Source organism: Chelonoidis abingdonii, chromosome 10 (genome assembly GCF_003597395.2).
Source record: "Chelonoidis abingdonii isolate Lonesome George chromosome 10, CheloAbing_2.0, whole genome shotgun sequence".
Classification (NCBI taxonomy): Eukaryota; Metazoa; Chordata; order Testudines; family Testudinidae; genus Chelonoidis; species Chelonoidis abingdonii.
Genome location: NC_133778.1, coordinates 55,002,209 through 55,022,958, shown reverse-complemented (window position 1 = coordinate 55,022,958; position 20,750 = coordinate 55,002,209). Strand labels below are relative to the sequence as shown.

Genomic DNA, 20,750 nt, shown 5'->3' with positions numbered 1-20,750 from the left:
GGTGGAGGACTTGTGAGGAGGAAGACACTGTTTCTTGAAGTGTATTTGTCCAGTGCAAGAGGGGAACTTAAGGGCAACCACCATAGCATCTTCAGGGCTTCTATATTCACAAATTATTAAGTACAAAATACTGGAATTTACCATGTACAATGTTTGCTTTTGAGTCCATTCTGCACAATTTGCTTGCTTCAAGAAGATCTGATCCAGTCATAAATGGGTGAGATACTGTTATGCTGCTTAAAGCAAGCATCTGAAAGTAAAGCAAGAGAAATATCTTATTGAAATATTGATTACTGGATACATTCCATACTCATGACAGTCATGTGAAAGTGGATGCGCTTCCTAGACTAATCAATTGGAAACATTAGTAAAGTTGATAGGTGCATTACTTCACAGTGGAAATTACAACACTAAAGACAGCTAATTATCTGGCAGTTACTGCTAGGACAGTTCATTAATACAGCTCTGCTCAGCTTGAATTATTTGTTCTGAAGACAAGACTGGAGGAAGAAAAACCTTAGATCTGGGTAACAATACAGCCAAGCCACATTTAGATTCCAAATGCAACATGACAATAAAACACTAATGGCTCACAAATTGATGCAATAAATGGCTGAAACACAAATTTCAATGAAGAATTGGCCTTAAGTGATACTCCTAATGAATTAGCTTTAGCTTGATCTTCAGGTGACTATGGGCTTGTCTACACTTAGATTTTATAGCGCTCTAACTTACTGGCTCAGGGATGTGAAAAAATTACCGCTGAGCACAAAGTCTCAATGCTTTAAAGTGCTAGTGTAGACAGGCTCTAAGCACTAAGAGCCAATCCTCTCATAGATGTGGATTACCAGGAGCACTGGGGAGCTCCTTCCCAGCACTTGCACACAACCACGAAACTTCAAAGTGCTGCTGTGGGAGCATTCCCACAGCAGCGCTTTGAAGTTTCTAGTGTAGACATACCCTATTCTACTAAGAAAAAGCTACTATGAACATTTCGAGATACTACTTTTGTATACTGGGAAGAGCAACTTGCCCAATGCACTTATAGAAAATGAAAGTTAGCTGACCCTGTGGAGCACAGAGACAAGGTTCCCCAATAAATTTATATCTCCCCTGCAAGATAAAGTTATATTACAGTTTATATATAATGTTTTTGTGGGCAGAACCCACTTATCAGTTTAGAAGACTGATTTTTAGAATGTAGTATAGAACATGTAACACTAATTTAAAAAAATTCAGAGTACACTAGACTGATAGGCTTCAGTTACCAGCCATAGAAAAAGTAACATTCAGAGGACATTTGAGACTAAGAATACAATGCAAATAGAAATTACTTTGTTTCAGACCAGACTGGTATCCCATACCACCATTGTACATTTGTTTTGATTTCAGAATGACAGTAGATGTACTTACTGACAGGCATGGTGCATGGCAGCAGTCAGGTTTACCTTCACTTCAGTTTTATACAAATTCACAGTGCAAATATTTAAGAAAGCTGCTGATAACACACTCAAACACAGCCAAGCAATGTTCTTCAATGGAACAAACAAATATAATTTTAATTCTTTAAATCTTCTGCATATTAAGATGGTGGAGGGAGGAAACAGGCACATTAACAGAAGATTAAATCTCAGCCACAGCAGAGATTTACTTTGTAAAATTATAACAAACATTTGCAGTTTTCTGGCCTGTTGTGTGAACTATGGCTTTTATTGCTGTCTCCTACTCTTGTGGGTCCATCTGAAGGAATGCCTGGTTTCTACCCCACTCAGTTAAGTGATAATCAAGAATATTCTACTGAATGTTATTGTCCAATCCCATAAATTTCAGGTTTTGTCCCAGTGCAAGAATACAGCATGGTGCTCTAAGCAAAGATAACTGTCACAGTCCTTTGCTCCTATCCTCTCTGGTAGCCACTATATTCAGTGGCAGGAAGAAAGAACCAGAACTATCATTCAAGGTATACAGGCATCAGTGCTTCTTTCTTGCCAGTTGAAGGACTGAGTTAGGAAAAAATCACAGTGAGAAACAGCTAAGACTTCACAAATGACAACCTTAAGGTGAAGTGGAAAACATGTAGAATAGAAAGAAGGCTATAAGGTAACTATTAGCCAAAGTGTTTTGTGAGCCCCTTTTCACTTATTCTACATTTATACCAGTGGAATTAGTGAGCACTATATCTACAGAGAAGGGCTTAACTAGAGTGGAGTTTGGAGCACTGAATGACTGCTCTGCAATTCTGCTATATATAAATTTAGTAAATAATCACAGATGAAGGCATACAGAGACAGCCCCATGACTGCTTTGCAGCTGGAAGATACTTAAGTCCTCCAAACTCCTGAGGTGGTCATGAGGGAATGGTTCTTCAGCATTATAAGCATCTAGGCTACATTCCCAAATTCAGTCATTTACTGTAGCCTTACAAACAGCTTTGCTGCTGCTGAAGTACTCAACTTTTCTGAATTACTGAGTAAGCAAGACAAAGCTTCAGGGCCTGTTCCACATTAAGGGAATATAAATTCCATTGAAGGGAATCAAAAAGTTCTTGACATAATTAAATAAAAATTATTTCTGAATTAAACTTAAACTGCAGGGGTAAGTAAAAATGTGCTGATACAGGGAAAAAAATCAAGGTAGAAAGGTAACTAGCAAGGTCACCTCTGATTCTCTGCACTGAAGTCATCAAATTAAAAACTATTAACTTGAGAGAAAGCAACCTCAGGGATACTTCTCCCACAGGTACAAATGGAGACAACTACATTCAAAATTAAAGGAAAGTCCCATTAAGGGGAAACTGGGCTATGCTTGGGGTGCTGTAATGAGATTAACAGCCAAAATCTGTATTCTAACCACCTCCTATTGCCAAAGAGTAAACTCAGGGCTCACCTTCAGCCCCTTTTCTAAGCCAAACAAGACATTCAGGACATGCTAGAGAGAACAATTCAGCACCTCAGCCTTTTTATTTTGACTAACTGGTAAAGGTATGACATGAGCACAGCTATCTCAGAGGCAGTTAGCTATTTCTTCACAGAAGCCTTCCCCTTAGAGTGGAAACCACTTAGCCTCCAAGCCACAAAAGCTAGATGTTCCAAGCTGAAGAAGATGCTTTGGCCTCAGGATAACAAGTCAAGTTTCCAGGGGAATATCAATAGAGGACAGTAGCCAGAGATCACGGTGTTGGAGACTCAGAAGCAATAGATGCAGAGAAATTCTCAGCATGGTCCTGTTTAATTGTTCTTAGGCTACATACCAAGGAGGCAGCAGCTCAATTCTCTGTTCCTATCCCCTGAGAAAGTATCTTTTCCCAAGGCAGTTGGGTTAAGTTCCTGTAGTGAAATCTGCACAGTCTACCCTCGCCTGTTGACACAGCAAATCAGAACATAAAAAACTGTTGTTCAAAAGTGGTTCTAAGCTCAATATGGCTAAGCAAATAGCACTTGGAGATTTGGTTATTGAGGAGGGCAAGTTTACCAGGCTGAAACTGCTCAAATGAACTCTCCAGCCTGATAGGATGACAGCATGTATAATGCAGAGAAACTTAGCTCCCTGGAGTCCAAAGGGAAGAGCATCACAGAAAGGATTCCTGGTTGCAATATGCACAGAGTTCCTCAGGTAAGAGTATGCACCATCTCTGGAAAATAAAGTTCTGCAGGGGCATAAGCAGAGTCTTATGTGTGCCAGTATGCCAAATCCACTCAGAATGCAGTAATTTATCTGCTGAAAAGATTCATGTCATACCTTGATATCTGGTTACCAAGACTGGAAGCAGATAGGAATTCCCCGCAGAAGAGGTGTCTGTGGTCTGTAAGAGAAACTGTTCATGGACTGGAGAGGAGATTGAGGTTTGAATCACATTCAGGTAGAGATAAAATGTGAATACTTTTCGTCATTCAAGTTGGTTATGAAGGTTAAGGATTTTACAGAAAACCCACAAGTCAGAGGCAAGACCAAAGGGAGGGGCAAAAGTGGAAGTTCTGGTTACATCATAAAGTGTTGGCATTGCCAATGTGTTAGCATGAGGGTAAAGAAGTGTAGATCCTATAGGTGCACAAAGCAAAGGAAGTTTCAAGGTGAGATGGCTTGAAGAATAGACAAGAGGGGCAGTTCAGATTCAGAATTTTCTACAGCAGACCAAGTAGTTGAGTTTCGAAGTGGACAATAAAACATGTGCGCTAGTAGACGACTGAATATCAGGAGTAAAATCCCTAGTGTCTGGTCAGGAGGTGGGAGGTGTAGGATCAGACAAGACAGATGGCCTTTTTGTTCAGAAGATCTCAGCTCTCTACCTCTACATTCCGGATCATATGGGCAGAGGATATCCAGGAAGGAACTGTGGCATATCCTAAACTAATCACTTCTTCTATACAGGTAGTGAAGATTCATAATTCCAGGCCTAAGAGAAAGATCTGAATTGACCTCCTAATGCTGTGGTGGGGGAACCTGCACCCCGTCAGGGTAACCATTGGCAGGCTGCGAGACAGTGTTTACCTTGACAGTGGCCGTGATTCGCCGTTCCTGGCCAATGGCAACTGGCGCAGGGATGTGCTGGCTGCCGCTTTACGCAGCTCCCATTGGCCGGGAACAGCTAACTGCAGTCACTGGGCACTGCAGCTGGCCATGCCTGCGGATCGTTGATGTAAACACCATCTCATGACCAGCCAGTGGATTACCCTGACTAGCTGCATGCGGCCTGGAGGTTGCCCACCACTGTCCTAATGAGATGACTGAAAAAGGGGTGGCAAGCAAGGCTTTGTTAGGGCTGCTTGAGGGCAGCGTTCAGCAATGCGAAAAGGAATTCTTTTTGAAGGAGATTCCCTACAGACAGAAGTGAAGATTCCTAGACTTCCCTGGAACAAGACTGTTTCCAAGAAGAGGACTGGTGTAAGCTCCTCCCCTCTGAAAACCTTGAGAAAACTAAGATGACTTGGTCAATGGATATTTGAAGTTTGGCCAGATTCTTCCCAAAAAGCTGCTTAGGAGGCAGCTCTGCCAATTTGGTTTATGTTCCTCTCTACTCAATAATTAAGAAGCCAGATGTTGAGACAGCCCGCCATGGAAACCAACGTATCTGGCAGGCAAACCCAGGATGGCTGAAGGCCAGGTCACAAAAGATATGAAGCCACTTGAATAGCCCCAGATAACATCCAGTGCTTCCTGCTTTGGCTTGAGGGAGACCAGGAAACCAAAAACACCTCCTTTAAGTCTACTTAGGAGAGATCAAAATAGGCCTGCTAATCACAATTGAAAAAACCTATCCAATAAGATGTTTCAAGTAAAGCTCAATTAACTTGTATGAAAAATTGTAGCTTACAGGCTACTGTATTAGCAATTTCATGAGATTTAACAACCTTTTAGAAATAAATATCAATACATAACATACCAACAACATGTGAAGTGATCGCAGGTCTTTGCTGCAGTGGAAATGATTTTGTAGCACATCTTGCACTGTTCTGTCTTCTGAAAGAGACTAAAAATGGAATTCTTAAGATCACTGGTAAAATTAGTGCACTGGTTCTCATCCAACTGGAAAATTCTTGGTTAGCTAACCAGACCTATTTTTATTAATCGGTATTAATATTTATTGTGGAATCAGAACAAAAATTCTGAAAAGAAACACTGACATCTCTCTTTAAGGGGGAAGACAGGCCAGGCTCTTGTTGAGAACAATTTCCACAAGTATAACCTGAAAAAAGTGAAAGTATAGTCCATATGGTATTTAACTAGGCAGTAATACTAAACATGCCACTAGTGGAATCCTCTTCCAGCTTTGAAATACATATGGTGATAATTACTGAACTTCTAGATTTTATATACACCTATTGAAAAAAAGTTATTGAAAGAAATTCATGTATTTTCTTATTTGTATACATATTTTGGTGGTTTTAAAACCACATATGATTCTTAATCATTGAACTAGCTGTACACAAAGCAATTCAGCTTGCCTTCTCGGAGTAACTTACCTCCTCTGGCCCACACTTTGTAGATCAGCCTCTCAGCAGACAAGTTTGTAGTCTCTTTAAATAAGAATACTCCATTGTACTTCCATACTATTGAGATGCTTCAAATGGATCATTCAAATGCCACTCCCTCTCCTGGGACCTTACTTAGGCCTAGTCTACACTGTATGTTTATGTTAACATAAGCTGTCTTGTGTCAAACTAGGTGTGGAAGTGGCTTCACTTAAATTTGGCTCTCAGGTACCTCTACACCAATTTACCACCACCCTGAGTGGCAGAGAGTAATGGTCGGTGTAAGCGTAGCTATTGCCTTGCTTAGGTTGATTTACTTTTTTTCAGGAGCCATCCCATAATGTCCCACACTGACAGGTCCCTTTCTCCCCCATCCCAGAGATGTGGTAACAGACATCTTCACCTTGAACGGTCTCTTGAAATGTGTGTTAACGACTTATACTAAACAAGCAATCTGTTCTGCCTCTTATTTAGCTGTGACACTTAGTACCTTTCCCAGACCTGAAGAAGAGCTGTGTACATTCAAAAGCTTGTTTCTCTCACCAATAGAAGTTGGTTCAATAAAAGATATTACCTCACTCACCTTGTCTTTAATATTTTAAAGCACCATTCACCCCAAAAGAATCGTGTATAAATAAACCCTGCAAGTTGCTTATACTGGAATAATTTTATCCACTACCAAAATGCAGCCATCTTTGGGGTGGAACTGAGACTTTTAAGGCAAAGAAACATGATCATAATATGAGGTGATATCAAGCATATTTAATTGAACCCGTAACAGATGCCAAAAATGAGGGCTTTTTAATGTAGCAGAGAAGAGCATAACAAAATCCAATGGCTGAAAGCTGAAGCCAGAGAAATTCAAATTAGAAATAAGGAACTTTTTCTAGCTAAAATGTATCAAGGCAATAGGTGGATTCTCTATCTCAGTGTCTTCAAATGAAGATTGAGTGTCTTTTCTGAAAATATGCTTTAAACAAATAATTCAACTTGATACAGGGCTAACTGGGTGAAATGTAATGGCCTACAATTTTCACATGGTCAGGCTAGACTATTTAGTGGATACATCTGGCCTTAAACTTTATTAATTTAATATTTGCTCTTCCTACAAAGTGCCAGGGGTTCTTTAATGGCCAGAAACAGGACCTCTAAGTATCTTCTGAAAGACAACACAATCACCATGTGGTTCTAATTCTATTCTGGGGCATTCTGACTCAATAGTTCACCAAAGTGCTATCAAGTCACCAACACTATTACCTTTCCCAGATTTGCTTTCTCATCCATGTGCTGCTCAGGACCAAATTGCCTTGGGTGTGTTAGATCTGTCAGTTTCATATCAAACAGTGAAGTAAAGCTGAAGATATACATGTTAACCAGCTTATTAAACCAAGTCCAAGGTTTAATTCACAGTACAAGCTATTAGATGTACACAGTCTCTTTAGGACACATGGTCAGTGTAAACTTCATTCCCTCTCAAGAGAACTTACATCCAAGCACAACCTGCTCAGCATTATTTGAGATGAATCATGTGAATGGTGAATTATGTGCCATCATATCACCCTTTACTCAGATTAATAAAATTAATTGAAAATGGGCTCAGCCACTGGTCTGCTGACCAAAATTGTCTTATAGTTTTTTCTTGTACTTTTTTCTATTTGTACAATGCCTAGCAAAATGGGGCTAGGGTTACTAGGAGCTATGATAGTTAAATTCTCACTATTTTTCTAAAAACTAGAGGTCTTAAATTTGAAGCAAAAAGAGAAAACATACTATTTCACATTTTATTCCTTTCTTAAACAGTAAACACCAAAAATAAACAGAGGACAGTAAAGACAAACTATTTTAAACCACAACAATTTAGCAAAATTTATAAATTAACTTTCTCAAACACTTCAGTGAGACAAGTTAATTACTTCATTATTACTACCTGTGTTTCAAGTTACCTGAACATTCCTATTCCATTTCTGTACGAAAGGCTTGTATAGAAACTCTGCAGGTAGATATAACTGTTCTTTAAATATTCTAAGATACTGTTTAAAATCAAATGAATTCATCAAATATATCTGTCGGTGGGAGAACCTTGACTTCACTCTTTTTTCCAAGAGTTCCAGAATATCCTTGTAAAAACAAAAATTGAGATATTCAGTGAAACAGTCCAAAATGAAAGCACAAACAGCATAAATGAAAAACTAGATTATTAAAATTGTTTTAATCTAAAGCATGATTAGTAACAAACTTGCTCATTTATAATATAATTGACAATATTCCTTTTAAATGTCCAACTATAAGCTATTTACATAAGTCACAATAATTAGCTGCTGGGATACACAGTAATTTTTCCATAGATTAAGTAAATAGTTGTATTACTTTGGGTTGTATTCAAGATACTTCAGCCACTGTACCAGGGCTGTAAACGTATAGGTTGGTGGCTGTCATTACACATGTCTTTTGGAAGGCTGAACCTGATCTTGCCAGAAAAATTTTAAGAGCCAACATTTGTCTTCTAGAAGAATAATTCTCTTGTACCACACAAATACTATTAGGCTGCTTTTGAATGGGAAGAATAATCTGATTTTCTCCAGAGAGGTAACAAAGCTTGTCATCAGAAGGAAGACAGACAAAATTGGTATGTGTCTATTAAAAGGAAAATTAAGTACTGCTTCTCTATTACAGTGACATTTGGGTCAGAGAAGGATTACATTGTTTCTGGTCTTTTTACTTGCCCTGAAAGCAGGAAACTTTAGGCTTGGTTAAAAATGCATGAAATCTCCAGAAAGAATGAAATCAAGACAAATTAATATGCAAAACACACAATCTTCTGTACACAATCTGATGACCCACTGTTTATCGACCTCCAATTCCCATGAAATCTAATGAGATTTCCTAAACGGCGTGGAAAATTTTTATTAAACAAAAAAGCTGATTTTTGCTCCTGAATCCAATTAAGATAAGTCACTGATGGAGCGTGTAATGAACTCTGGAAACAGAAACTTTTATAACTGAAGAGATTCTTTACATTAACTACGGTACATTCTGTACATTAATAGGCCCAATATTAACTTAAAGTAACTTGCTCATTAGACACTGCCCCAAAACAAAAAAATCAGAAGCACCCCTAAGCTTGTTCTATTGGAAGCCCATTGTTTTGAGGCAGCTTCTCTTTTCTTGTGGCCTAGTCATCTTTTCAACTGTTGCTTTAAGAGCATTGAAAAAATTTAAAATCTTTAACACTGTTCTAGATTCTTAATATCATCATCATACGAGTGCTTGACTGAAGTAATGATGGTTGTTTAAGCAGCTTTTTAAATACATATGTAATCTGTATTCCACAGACATACTGTATTGTAGGAATGCAAGGATTTAAGTGTTTAACGATAATGCAAGATTGCCTTATAGTTTACAAAGTGAATGTAAGGAAACCCTGATACATTTTACCCTCCCCCCAATTCCCAAAATTAGTCTAGATCAGAAGTCTTTTCCTTTGTAAGTATAGTAGTGTTATAGCAACAATTATTGGTGACAAAGGTTTGCTTTTTAAAAAGCATTTGTCATATTTCACATTGTGGTAGAAAGACAGGTAACTTGATCAAAGTTTCTACCCTGGCTCATTAGTGAATGAGGAAAGGAAGAAACCAGCAGCCTCTAGAACGAAAGATAGGTAACTGAATGTTGATCCTGATATTATTTTAGATGGAAAACTAATGAGAAACGGATTAACATGGCTCCTGCAAAGTAGTAAAAAAGTCGTCCAAGTTTTTATCCTCTTTTCAGGAACGTAACCATTTTTAAGCAGTAAAATTGAAGCTAACAGGGAACAAAAAAAAGCAGAGATCCAAAAAGCCTAATTACTTAGTGAGGCAAGCCTGAAGATTGACAGCTGACAATTACTACTATTGAGTTTGTGGCCACATCCTGTATGTAATCCCTGCAACATTTAGTTTGTTTTGAGAGTCCTTTATATTATAAAACTATTACTAACAAGGAAAACTTGCCTATTGTTGTCCTGAGTTTCCCCATGTCTTAAGAATGTAGAAGTTTATATATAGTTTATTTCTTTTTAATTATCTGAAATGAAAGGGCATTCTTCTTTGACTGTGTCAGTGTGGTCTGAGGTCATTTCTAGTGCTTATTCTAAATCTTTTTTGTGAGGGCCAGCAGTGAAAGATGGAATTAAGGACTGGTCATCTTCAGGATATACTAACACATTTAAGTCCAGACATAGGCAACGCACACATTAAGTGGGGTGACCACTACTTTTTCTCCTGAAGTACAGTCTGGTTAAGACATCGGAGAAATTGACATAGCACTGACATTCTTTCTATGGCATTAGTTTTAATAGCTTCTTGTGTTCTCCTTCTCTTTTTAGAACTTTTGGTACATGTTTTGGTGAGATGCTTAATCTTTAAGACAGATATTGGATCATTCTAAAATGCAGGGAAAATTTGCTTCCTATTAAATCTGAAAGAACCTCCTTCATTTTCTTAGTAAGAAAGGTTACTGGAGCATATTCCTGTTTTCCTCCTTCTGTTCCCATTTGCTCTGAATATGTTGCATTTCGTGTCATTTATTTTGTATCTGTACTAGAATCAATTTTTAAAGTAAGCCAATATAACACTAGGTAAGGGGGAGAAGTTTCCAAAATTAGCAGAATTGTCTCCTTAAGGCATGAGTCTTAAGAATAAAAATATGAAAAGCATATGAAACATTACAGATGTCAGCAACATAAGCTCTATAAAATAGAAAAGAAAAACTTCTTACTTGTCTGCATGTAAGTCCAATAACTGTTACTGGAGTCTGTGCTGACTGGGATATATCAAAAAGGTTATACAGTAAAGTCTGATTCTTGTGATGAACAAAGAGATCAAATTCATCCAGTATAAATAGCACTGGACAACTGCTATCTCGGTCACCTAAAACAAAAATTAAAAAACAGTCAGTATATTAGTGAACTGGTAAGTACATGACTACTAGACTTCTTACTGTTGCAGCACTTGTGTTCTAGTGTGCCCTCAAGTTTTAATCTGTTTATAGAATCTTTGCTAATTTATAGGGCCCCCATATTTCATATGTGTTTGCTACACACCAGGATTATTGATGATTATTTAGCTTAAAGTACTGCGGAGGTTACACTAGTTTGTCAAGATTTTTTTTGGTTGCAAATAAAAACCAAAGTGATGACGACACAGTTAAGACACTCATTTACCATTTTAATTTTTAAAAGGCTATATCAATTATCATGGGCAACAGACTGCTAACAGCATTGCAAAAATCGACATGCACATCCACCTGAACGCATAGCAAATATCTGCTTTTGGTACAATAAACAATAAAACCTGCAAAATCTGATTGCATCTTGTGGGGGGAAGGCAGTGTGAAAGAAACAAAAAAACAAAAAAAATCACACCACACAGTAACTGTTAAAAAGCAACAGAAAAGAGTTCAATACTATTTCCAGGTTTTTTTTTTTTTTTAAAACCTGCCATCATCAGCCATTCAATAAATAGTAGGAAGAAGTCTTTAGTGATGCTCCTGTAAATTAAGTTTAAGAATTTGATTTAAATATCACAATGCTTGATATGACCGCAGTACTGTTCATACTATTGATTCTGCAGCCAAGGTTTGTTCTCATGCAGAAGTGCCTTGTACTATGGTATAGAGCAGTGGTAACCAGTCGATCCTAGACCATCTCCCAGTTGATCATGATCTCTGGTGATGCAGTGTGGCTGCCACTAAGGCACACTCCTTGCCTACCCCGGCCCCATGAGTTCTCCCTCTGCACACTGCTTCTGCCTGCAAGCACTGTCCCTGTAGCCCTGATTGTATGGGGGAGCTGCGGGAGCAGTGCCTGCAGAGAGGGGCAGCACATAGAGCACACTGGCCCCTTCTGGGACCGGTGTGGGGCCGGGTAGGCAAGGAGCCTGTCTTACCTCCAGCGGCTCCCAGTTGGCAGCAGGTGCAGCAAGGCTAAGTGTTGCCTGACGGGAGCCAGCACCACATACCTCCTTCTGTACCCCAAACCCCACCCTAAGCACCTCCTAGAATCAGCATGCCAAACCCCTCCTGCACCCCAAACCCCAGCCCTAACCCTCTCCCAATGCTAGCACCTTATACCCCCTCTTGCATCCCAACACCCTGCTCCAGTCCTGACCCTCCTCTCAGAGCCAGCACCCCAACCCCCTGCCCTGACCTCCCCCTCCGGAGCCTACACCCTAACACTCTGCCCCAGCTCAGAGCCCCCTCCTGCACCCAAACTCCCTCCTAGAGCTTGCACCTCTCACCCCCTCCCGAACCCCAACCTCAGCCCAGAGCCCCCTCACACTGCAAACCCCTCAGCCCCAGCTCAAAGCCTGCACTCCCTCCCAAACCCCAACCTGGTGAAAGTAAGGGAGGGTGGGGGAAGAGCAAGCAAGAGAGTAGGGGGGTTGGAGTGAGCAGGGCGGGGCTTTAGGGAAGGGGAAGGGGTAGATCCTGGGTTGCCCTTAGATTCAAGGAGTGTAAAAGTTTGGAGACCACTGGTTTACAGAGGTAATCTTTGATTTCTCTACAGCATTTGGATGAAAGTTTTCTACAACTCATTGGGGTTTAAAGTCTTATACAAAAATATTTACCTTTCTTTAAAGCTTCAAGAAGAAATGCAAGGTTTTCAGCAAAACTGCCCTAAAGGAAAGGAAGTCATAAAACTATATCAACGTAGGGTAGGAAGGACGGCAAAGATCATTTAGTCCATTCCCCTGTGCTGAGGCAGAATCAAGTATAACTAGACCATCCCTAACAAGTGTTTGGAGATTTTTAAGAACAAATTAGACAATGAGAGGTCCCTATTCCAGAATATAACTATCCTTATAGTTAGAAAGCACTAATCTTTAGGCTAAATCTCCCTTGCTGCAGATTAAGCCCATTGTGTCTGTGTCTATAACCTTTCTTTATAGGTCATGTTTTCTAAGCCTTTTGTCCTTTTAGTTACTCTGCAATTTATCTACATCTTTAAATATGGTGCCCAAAACAATACTCCAGCTGAGGCCTCACCAGTGCCAAATAGAATAGAACAACTGTGTCCTGTATATTACATCTGATACCTTTGTTAATATACCCCAAAACATTAGCCTTCTTTACAACTATCACATTGACTCATGTTCAAATGTGCAATCCACTATTCTCCCCCAGATCCCTTTTTGCAATACTACTGCCTAGCCAGTTATTCCCCCATTTGATTTTTCCTTCTGAAGTGTAGTACTTTGCACTTGTCATTACTGACTTTCATCTGGTTGATTTCACACTTCTCTGATTTATCAACTTCATTCTGAATTCTAATCATGTCTTTCAAAGTACATGGTAGATTTCCACAGTTACCCTTAAAAACAGAAAACTTCTTAAGTTCAGACTATAAGAAAGTTCATCTTTTAAAAATTGTTTTGAAATGAAGCTACCTTTTAAATTCTATCTTATAAAGAATAACTGATTACAATATTACATGTTGTATAGCCATGTTCTACTAAGCAGGAGACAAAAAAACTACTAACTGTTTCTTCATAAGGACTAGTTCCATCCACCTTTTACTGCATGAAAGCTGAAAAGATTTATCCCAACAGAAAGATGTAGGAATGAAGTGAAGTGGGATAGAGAGAAAGAAAATTACAATAAACCAACTTGCAGCAGAATCTCACAGTTACAAACACCTCAGGAATGAAAGCAGTTTAACAGAAATGTTTGTAACACTGAACAAAAGGTTATGATTGTTCTTTCAAAAGTTTATAACTAAACATTGACTTAATACAGCTTTGAAACTTTACTATGCAAAAGAAATTGTTTTCCCTTCTTCCACAGTAGTTTAACACTAAACAATATGTTTACTATATTTGCCTTTTTTTTTTTTCTTCCTGTCTCTGCTGCTGCCTGATTGTGTACTTCCAGTTCTAAAAGAGATGTGTGGTTGACTGGTCAGTTCGTAACTCTGGTGTTCATAACTGAGGTTCTACTGTACTAAGCAGTTTTCCTTTGTCTCTTCCTCCTCATACTACATACATAAATTAAAATTATAAATTCCTTGACCCAAGTAGATTTTACTTAATTAGCAACACGTGCACATTTGGCATGCAGTTTTCAGATCAGTTGTATTATGTTCCTACAGCCCCTGTGGTACTTCTCAAAATAGTCAGCGATGAATTGCTGGAAAAAAGTGCTCTATCCCATTGCCACCCCACCCCCTCTCTCTTTCTTCCAGGGCACAAAATTGTGAAGGGGGTAGGAAATAGAGGTTATGGCAGCAGCGTTCAGGTAGAATGTCCAATTACTTCTAGAGGAATACGCACACTGTGCAATGCAGAATTTGCACAGAAATTAATGTTCTGTGTAGAATTTCTTCCCCCGTCCCACCCCCCCCCACAAGAAATGGGCTGCAGAGCTGCTGGCCACCATGAGGGGACTGCTGGGCTTTGGGGGGTAGGGATGTGAGTGTCTGGACTGGTGGCAGCTCCTGTTGGGTTCTGGAAGGATGGGGTATGGGTGTCTGGGCTGGGAGGGCACCCCATGGCTGGGCTCAGGGAGAGAAGAGGGGTAGAGAAACAGGAACCATGTTGTCGGAGGAGTTTCTTTAACCCTTTACTCCTGGGGGAATTTTTTTGTCTGTATTGTTACAGACAGTTGCTGACAGGTATTTTGAAACAAACTACCAAAATAATTGAAACTGGCATGATTATATATAGCGTTATTTTGACAGATAACTTACACAGGATTTTGCAGAATTTTAAAATATTGTGCACAGAATTTTAAGTTTTTTAAATACAGAATTCCCTCAGGAGTAATCCAGTGACCTGAATATGGGTGAGAACTAAAACTTACTTGGCACAAGGGCAAGACTATAACAAAAAAAGATGGTCTCCAATTTAGTTATAAGTTAAATCAACAGAGCTAAGTTAATGAAAGTCAAGGGGAGTATGTATAGAAGGAGGCTGAGAGCAATCCTAGAAGAGAGTAAATTGCTGGGTGTAGGGAGAGGGATTGAATGGTTTCTTAGCCCAGGGCTGGTGTATTAGTGGTCTCTTCCCTCCAATGTGGATGAAGAATGGAATTTTATTTCTCTCTTCTTCTCTTGTCCGGTCCTTTTGCACTAATTGTTTTACTTATTTATGCAGGGAACAAAAACAGACTAGAAGTACAGTGGAGAGGGTACAGGTGTAGTGTCCCTGCTGAGGAGGCAAAGAAAAATGAGGAAAGAGGGTTGAACAAGTCCCTATATTGAGTTAGTGACCGAGGTCTTTTTGCCTCCTTCTTCCTGGAAAGTGCAGTTGTAGAACTTGATATAATGGTGTTTTATTTCAAGTAAGTGGAAAAGGAAAGACGTGCAATGTTATAATTGCTGTGTGTGCTAACGTTAAATACTTTTGCTTTGGGCTCTTCCCACTATATATTACCCCAGTCAGGAAAACTGCCTTGTATCTTTCTGGGGGGAAAAAATTCCTTTCTGAGACTGAAATCATTTAGGTTAAGATACTCATTCACTAGTAAGGATACTAGTGTCAGAGCAAGAAACAATATGACAAATTAAGAAGGGTTTCCCTAAAGCCAATATAGCCCAACAACTTCACACATTTGGAAAAACTTCTCTAACAAAAAAATCTTAACTTGTTTACTTACTGCCTCTCCCCCCATCCCTAGTCACCCAAGAGGAGAAACTAATGGGCTTCAAAACTGATTAAGAGGGAGAACATTTCCAAGGCTGAAGCCCTTGATGGACTCCCAACCCTCATCTATATCGTTAGATGTTTCAAGCAAGTTTTAAGAGGGTCTTTTCATTATTTTGTGGTGGAAATAGTTAAAATTTCTGATTTAAAAGATCATTTCAGAAAAACAAGTTAACTGCATAAAAGTTACTATATATTTATATGTAAGAGTGTGTAATACTGTCTAATGGGGAAGGTGACTATCTACACTAACATGGTCACCACTGTTAAAGTTGTGATAAACCTTTTACAAAAAAATAAAATAGATGGAGATCTCTCTCTCATATAGAACTGGAAGGGACCCTGAAAAGTCATCGAGTCCAGCCCCCTGCCTTCACTAGCAGGACCAAGTACTGATTTTGCCCCAGATCTCTAAATGGCCCCTTCAAGGATTGAAATCACAACCCTGGGTTTAGCAGGCCAATGCTCAAAGCACTCCCCTGAAGTATGCCTTATGAGGTATCATTGGGGGGGGGGGGGGGGGAGTTATAACCTGCTGAATACTATTATCTTGTTACAATGTGTATATCTACATTATATATGGAGTTACAAAATTTTGCTCTGCGTCTAACAGAAACATGTTGTGGGTCTGGAAAATGCCCACATTAGCCACCTCTTTTCTACCTCATCTCTGGACTAAGAGTTCTGACCAGGGAAATTTTGAACAAGATCACCGAGGTCTCCAAAGTTACTTGGGCAAGCCAGAGCGACCTACAGAAAAAACTAGCAGACTTAACATCCCTGCAAACAATCTGAACTATATACTCTAATCCAACTGTTACGTGTTTTACCTTAAAGTGCCCAGCTAGCTAAGGTTTAACCTTTTAATAACTCATTTGTTTTCTTAGTTAATAGATCTTTAGTTAGTTTATTAAGTATTGGCTACAGCATCATTTTTTGCTTAAAGTCCTGAGCATCTCTTCACCTGGGTAAATGACTGGCCCTCTGGGGCTGGAAGAACCTCATGTGGGTGATTTTTGGTTTTAATAACCTTTTACCACAGAAGTCCAGTTTGGGTGGTAATATAGGCTGGAAGGCCTAAGGAGACTCTTTATGGCTCTACATTAAGCTGACAGAGCGATCCAGAAGCACACCTTTGTTGCTGGTTTGGGTAAATCTGGATTATAGAATAAACCATCAGTGTGGGAGTGTTTACTCAGTTTTCGTCAGTCTGAGCTCAAATCGGCTCTCAGCTGTGATCAACAGGCCTGGTGACACTAAGCATACATTCATAAATGCTGTCTTTTTTTTTGTTTTTGTTTTTTTAACTGTCAAGACAGACAAAGGCTTAGGAAATACTTTAACAGGTCAACACTGTCCTTCTAATACCATAAATCTCACGTCAGTAGTAGTCAAGGTAATTTATAAATTTTGAAAAGACAATTGAGAAAAGGGAGTTAGTCCATCAGAGTTTTGCAGTAAGGCTCAAACCCATTTCTTTTAGTCCAGTCAATGGCTGGAACAGTTACTTATTAGGTGTGGTTGTTTTTTTGAAGGGAGATCTTTTGTTTAAGTCTCAAAGCTCATTTTTTTAGTGGTGCCTAAAAGAGCAGCAAGAAGTTCATACTCACAAAAACTTTGTCTCCAACCACATTTTCCATTTGTAGTTGTCTCGTGATCTCCTTGAGAGCTATTTTATCATTTGTCTGTAAGAGTCCTAAAAGAAAGTGGTGATTACACATCAAACACTCAATTATCTTCTCTGCTTTCTCTGCACTCCAGTGGTCACACCATTATACAGCCAATGAAGAGACTTATTCCAGCAATTTCCCACCCCCCCCAAGTGGGGCTATTATTTTTGCAGTAAGACTATCTGAAGCAACATTTCAAGAGGTACAGACAATCTATCTTTAATAACTGAACAATGGATAGTAGGCAAAGATTTTTATGAGAGCAAATATTTTGAAACATCTTTAAAAGGCACTATTGGTTGAAATTTCAACCAAGTGAAAACCCACTACAACAAGCAAATATATAGTATTTTTAATTTGAAAGAATGACATATTACTTGCCATTCAGATGAACTTGCAAGAGGTTCTCTCTCACTTGCTTTACTTCCATGAGCTCTTTTAAGACATGATTTAATAACTAGAATGAAACAGCATAATTCACATTAAAATCCTTCCATTATGTTTTTAAAATTTAAAACAATAAAATGAAGAAACTCCAAATAAAACAAGAGCATCACACATCTACTAAAATTGAAGATACTGCTTAGTGACTGATCGAATCAAACTATATTAGTTTGGGTTGAGGATACTCAAAAGAACACGAGTACTTCCTGTGCTAACTACATTCTTGACATCTAACATTTGCGTCAGAGGAAAAATGTTTATGAAATTTTTCTTCAGGTTTTGAAAAAAATCTCAGTCTTTCAAATCAGATCAATGAAACCCTTCTATATGAGCTCACCACTCCTTTTATCTTTAAGAAACAAAATGCAAAGATCCAGAACTTTGTGGCATGAATGAAAGTTCTTGAGGCGCATGCTGTTGGCAGAAAATATGATAGATACTGTGGTATTTGGCTAAATTCACTATTCTAAAACTTGTTATTTCTATGATTCATGAGTTAAGCAGATTAGTAGTATCAGTTCTTTGTGGGAGAATATAGAAGTATTGCCAATAATTTTCAAATTACAAAGTGCAGACTATTTTATAGCAACATAAAAATCCAATAATGGAAAAAAGTTTTTAAAAGATTCTAAAATCTCTAGCTCTAGCATTTTCATTTAGTAGATGACAGTACACTCAAAGGCCCCAATCAGGATTGGGCCTCATTGTGCTAGATGCTGTACAAGACAGAAGTAGTTAAGGTCCTGACCTTGAAGAGTGGAAAATGTTAAAGACACCTTGCGCACTAAGATGGGAAAGGATGCATAAAATTAATGGCAGCACGCAATGACATAACCAGCAACATGCATAATGTGATGATACCACAGAACAACTTTTCAAAAATCACCATTTTAAAGACTTCTGTGCTTGCCCAACTGCTATCTGTGCTATCAATTGTTCTACCCAGCCCTTGGCAAGACCCGATCTTAAGCATAAGTATTTTTATATTCTAGTATGAATTTAATATTTATTCATTACTTCTCCTCCCCCATTGCCTCCTCTACCCAATATCATTAGTTCCTTTTAAACATAGTATAGCTCTCCTGAAAACCCACTTCTTCCCTTTCACCTTCAAGAAGCTAACTACATATACTTAAATATTTAATTTGTCTTATGAATTAACTGCTCATTTAGGTAGCAAAAACGGGTTATAGACTGGGAAGAAGGACCATAAGAACACTGAAGCTGGAAATTGTTCTGATGAGGAAGAGAAGACTTTAGTGTCTTTAACAGTAGAAAGCCCAAGACACACAATTTAGACATTGGTCTGTCACAACCATGATCACTTTGCTTACATGTTGTATCTCTTTCCTCCATCTCAGTCTGTCCTTCACACAGGCTGCTTTATGCAGAGTTTTTGTACTGGCAACATTTAGCTTACTTTCAGTTCTGAAGAGCGAGAGCCCAATGGTAGTGGAAGAATACTACTATTTAGCACTTCAAAAAGGTCAAGTGCAGTAGACAAAACCAACGACATGTTGGACAAGCACTTTTATATAGCAAATGTTTCTCCGTCAGCCAGACTTTTTTTTTTTTTTTTTTAAAAAGAATACTTTAGTTGTTAACTATACCAATTTTCTTGAATGTTACTATTATGAAAATTCTTCAGCTATTTTATAGCTTACCAGTTTGAGACAATTTTTACATTACAAAAAAGGTATTTAGCCAAAAGGTTACAGTTTATAATAAATATATAATATAGCCTTTTAAGCTTTGTTATTCAGTTTGGTAAAACTGTAAATGCATGTACATAGCAACCACTTAAGTGTTACTCCACACATTCTAACTAAAGGCTCCCTATGAACGTGGTGACATAATATACGGTACAGGAGATGCACCTATTAATTACTCTAATCAAGTCCTATAGCCTATTGTAGGCTCCATCAAGCCCTTACAGATAGGACTATTCTTGTAGGACCGCAGAACTCAAGGTGTCAAATCGTTCACAAATATTCTCTTGAATTGAATGGTTTCAATATCCAAGGTATCCAAGTTCTTACAATGCCTGAAAAGCATCCATGGGTAGCCACAGTGACTGCCTCATTGTGGGAGAAAATGATTCTTGGGGATGGGAGGGAAGCTGGTGTCTTCCCTAGGCTTGTTCTGGCAGCTTGCCCAACTGCTCTTCTGGTTCTGGTAAAGGGGCCCTATTGGTGCCAAGGAGAACTGGTAATCGTCTCCTCCCCATGGAGATATGTGATGGGAGGACTCTGGGACCAGTGGGGTATTGTACTGGTGTTGGCCAGGTTGTGGGTGTGCCAGTCTTATAAAAGGCCTTAGTACTGGGCACCCTTAGGGTGGTGTTCCATCTATCCTGTCTCCAGCAGATTCCCCTCCCAAAAAGAGACTAGAACAGCCTGATGAGGGGTAGAGAACACCTCTCAGACCAGCAATGCCATCAGGAACAGTTCCTATGAAGGTCAGTAGTAATGATGTTAGTGCCAGAAAGAAAAGCAAGGGTGGATCCTCAAAGGCAAACCCTTGTATCTGGAGTGGTTCCTCAGTCAGTGCTGGTACCAGAGCCAAAGTCTCTGGCCTTATTGGGTGCCGATGCTCTGTTATCTCTGAAGCTGAATGGCCTTGATGAACTACCTTTGGACTGAGTCCTCCTTTTGAGGTGGATGTTATGTCAAGCACTACTGCAAACACAGCTCTGTGCACATACCTAATGCAGAGTGTTTTGGGTCACTGTCCTAGAGCCAGCAATAAAAGACATTAGCGTTGATGTCATTGATACTGAGAACATATCCGATGCCATGATTCCTTGTGCTGATTCAACTGCTTTCTTCGGTCTCTTCTCCCTGTTGAAACTAGAGGTTTCTGGGGCACTATTGGAGGAACGCCTCCCAGGTTCCAGACAGGATGACATTTCTTCCTCTAGATCTATGCTACCTTCAGTGGATTGTTCCAAGAGATGCAATTTAAGCCTTGTGTCCCTTGATTTCTGA

At 39.2% G+C, this 20,750-nt stretch overlaps 1 protein-coding gene across 6 annotated transcripts in view; it reads right to left on the bottom strand.

Moving 5' to 3' along the window:
- ORC4 (origin recognition complex subunit 4) overlaps window positions 1-20,750 on the bottom strand; it is a 59,590-nt gene that overhangs the window by 5,594 nt on the left and 33,246 nt on the right. For all 6 annotated transcript variants that reach the window (XM_032791754.2, XM_032791756.2, XM_032791759.2 and 3 more), the window contains 7 exons: window positions 17,701-17,776; window positions 17,260-17,345; window positions 12,578-12,626; window positions 10,728-10,879; window positions 7,913-8,086; window positions 5,381-5,467; window positions 142-250 (listed from right to left, as the gene is read on the bottom strand). In XM_032791754.2, coding sequence (XP_032647645.1) covers window positions 142-250; window positions 5,381-5,467; window positions 7,913-8,086; window positions 10,728-10,879; window positions 12,578-12,626; window positions 17,260-17,345; window positions 17,701-17,776 — 733 coding nt within the window. The remainder of the gene's footprint in view (window positions 1-141; window positions 251-5,380; window positions 5,468-7,912; window positions 8,087-10,727; window positions 10,880-12,577; window positions 12,627-17,259; window positions 17,346-17,700; window positions 17,777-20,750) is intronic.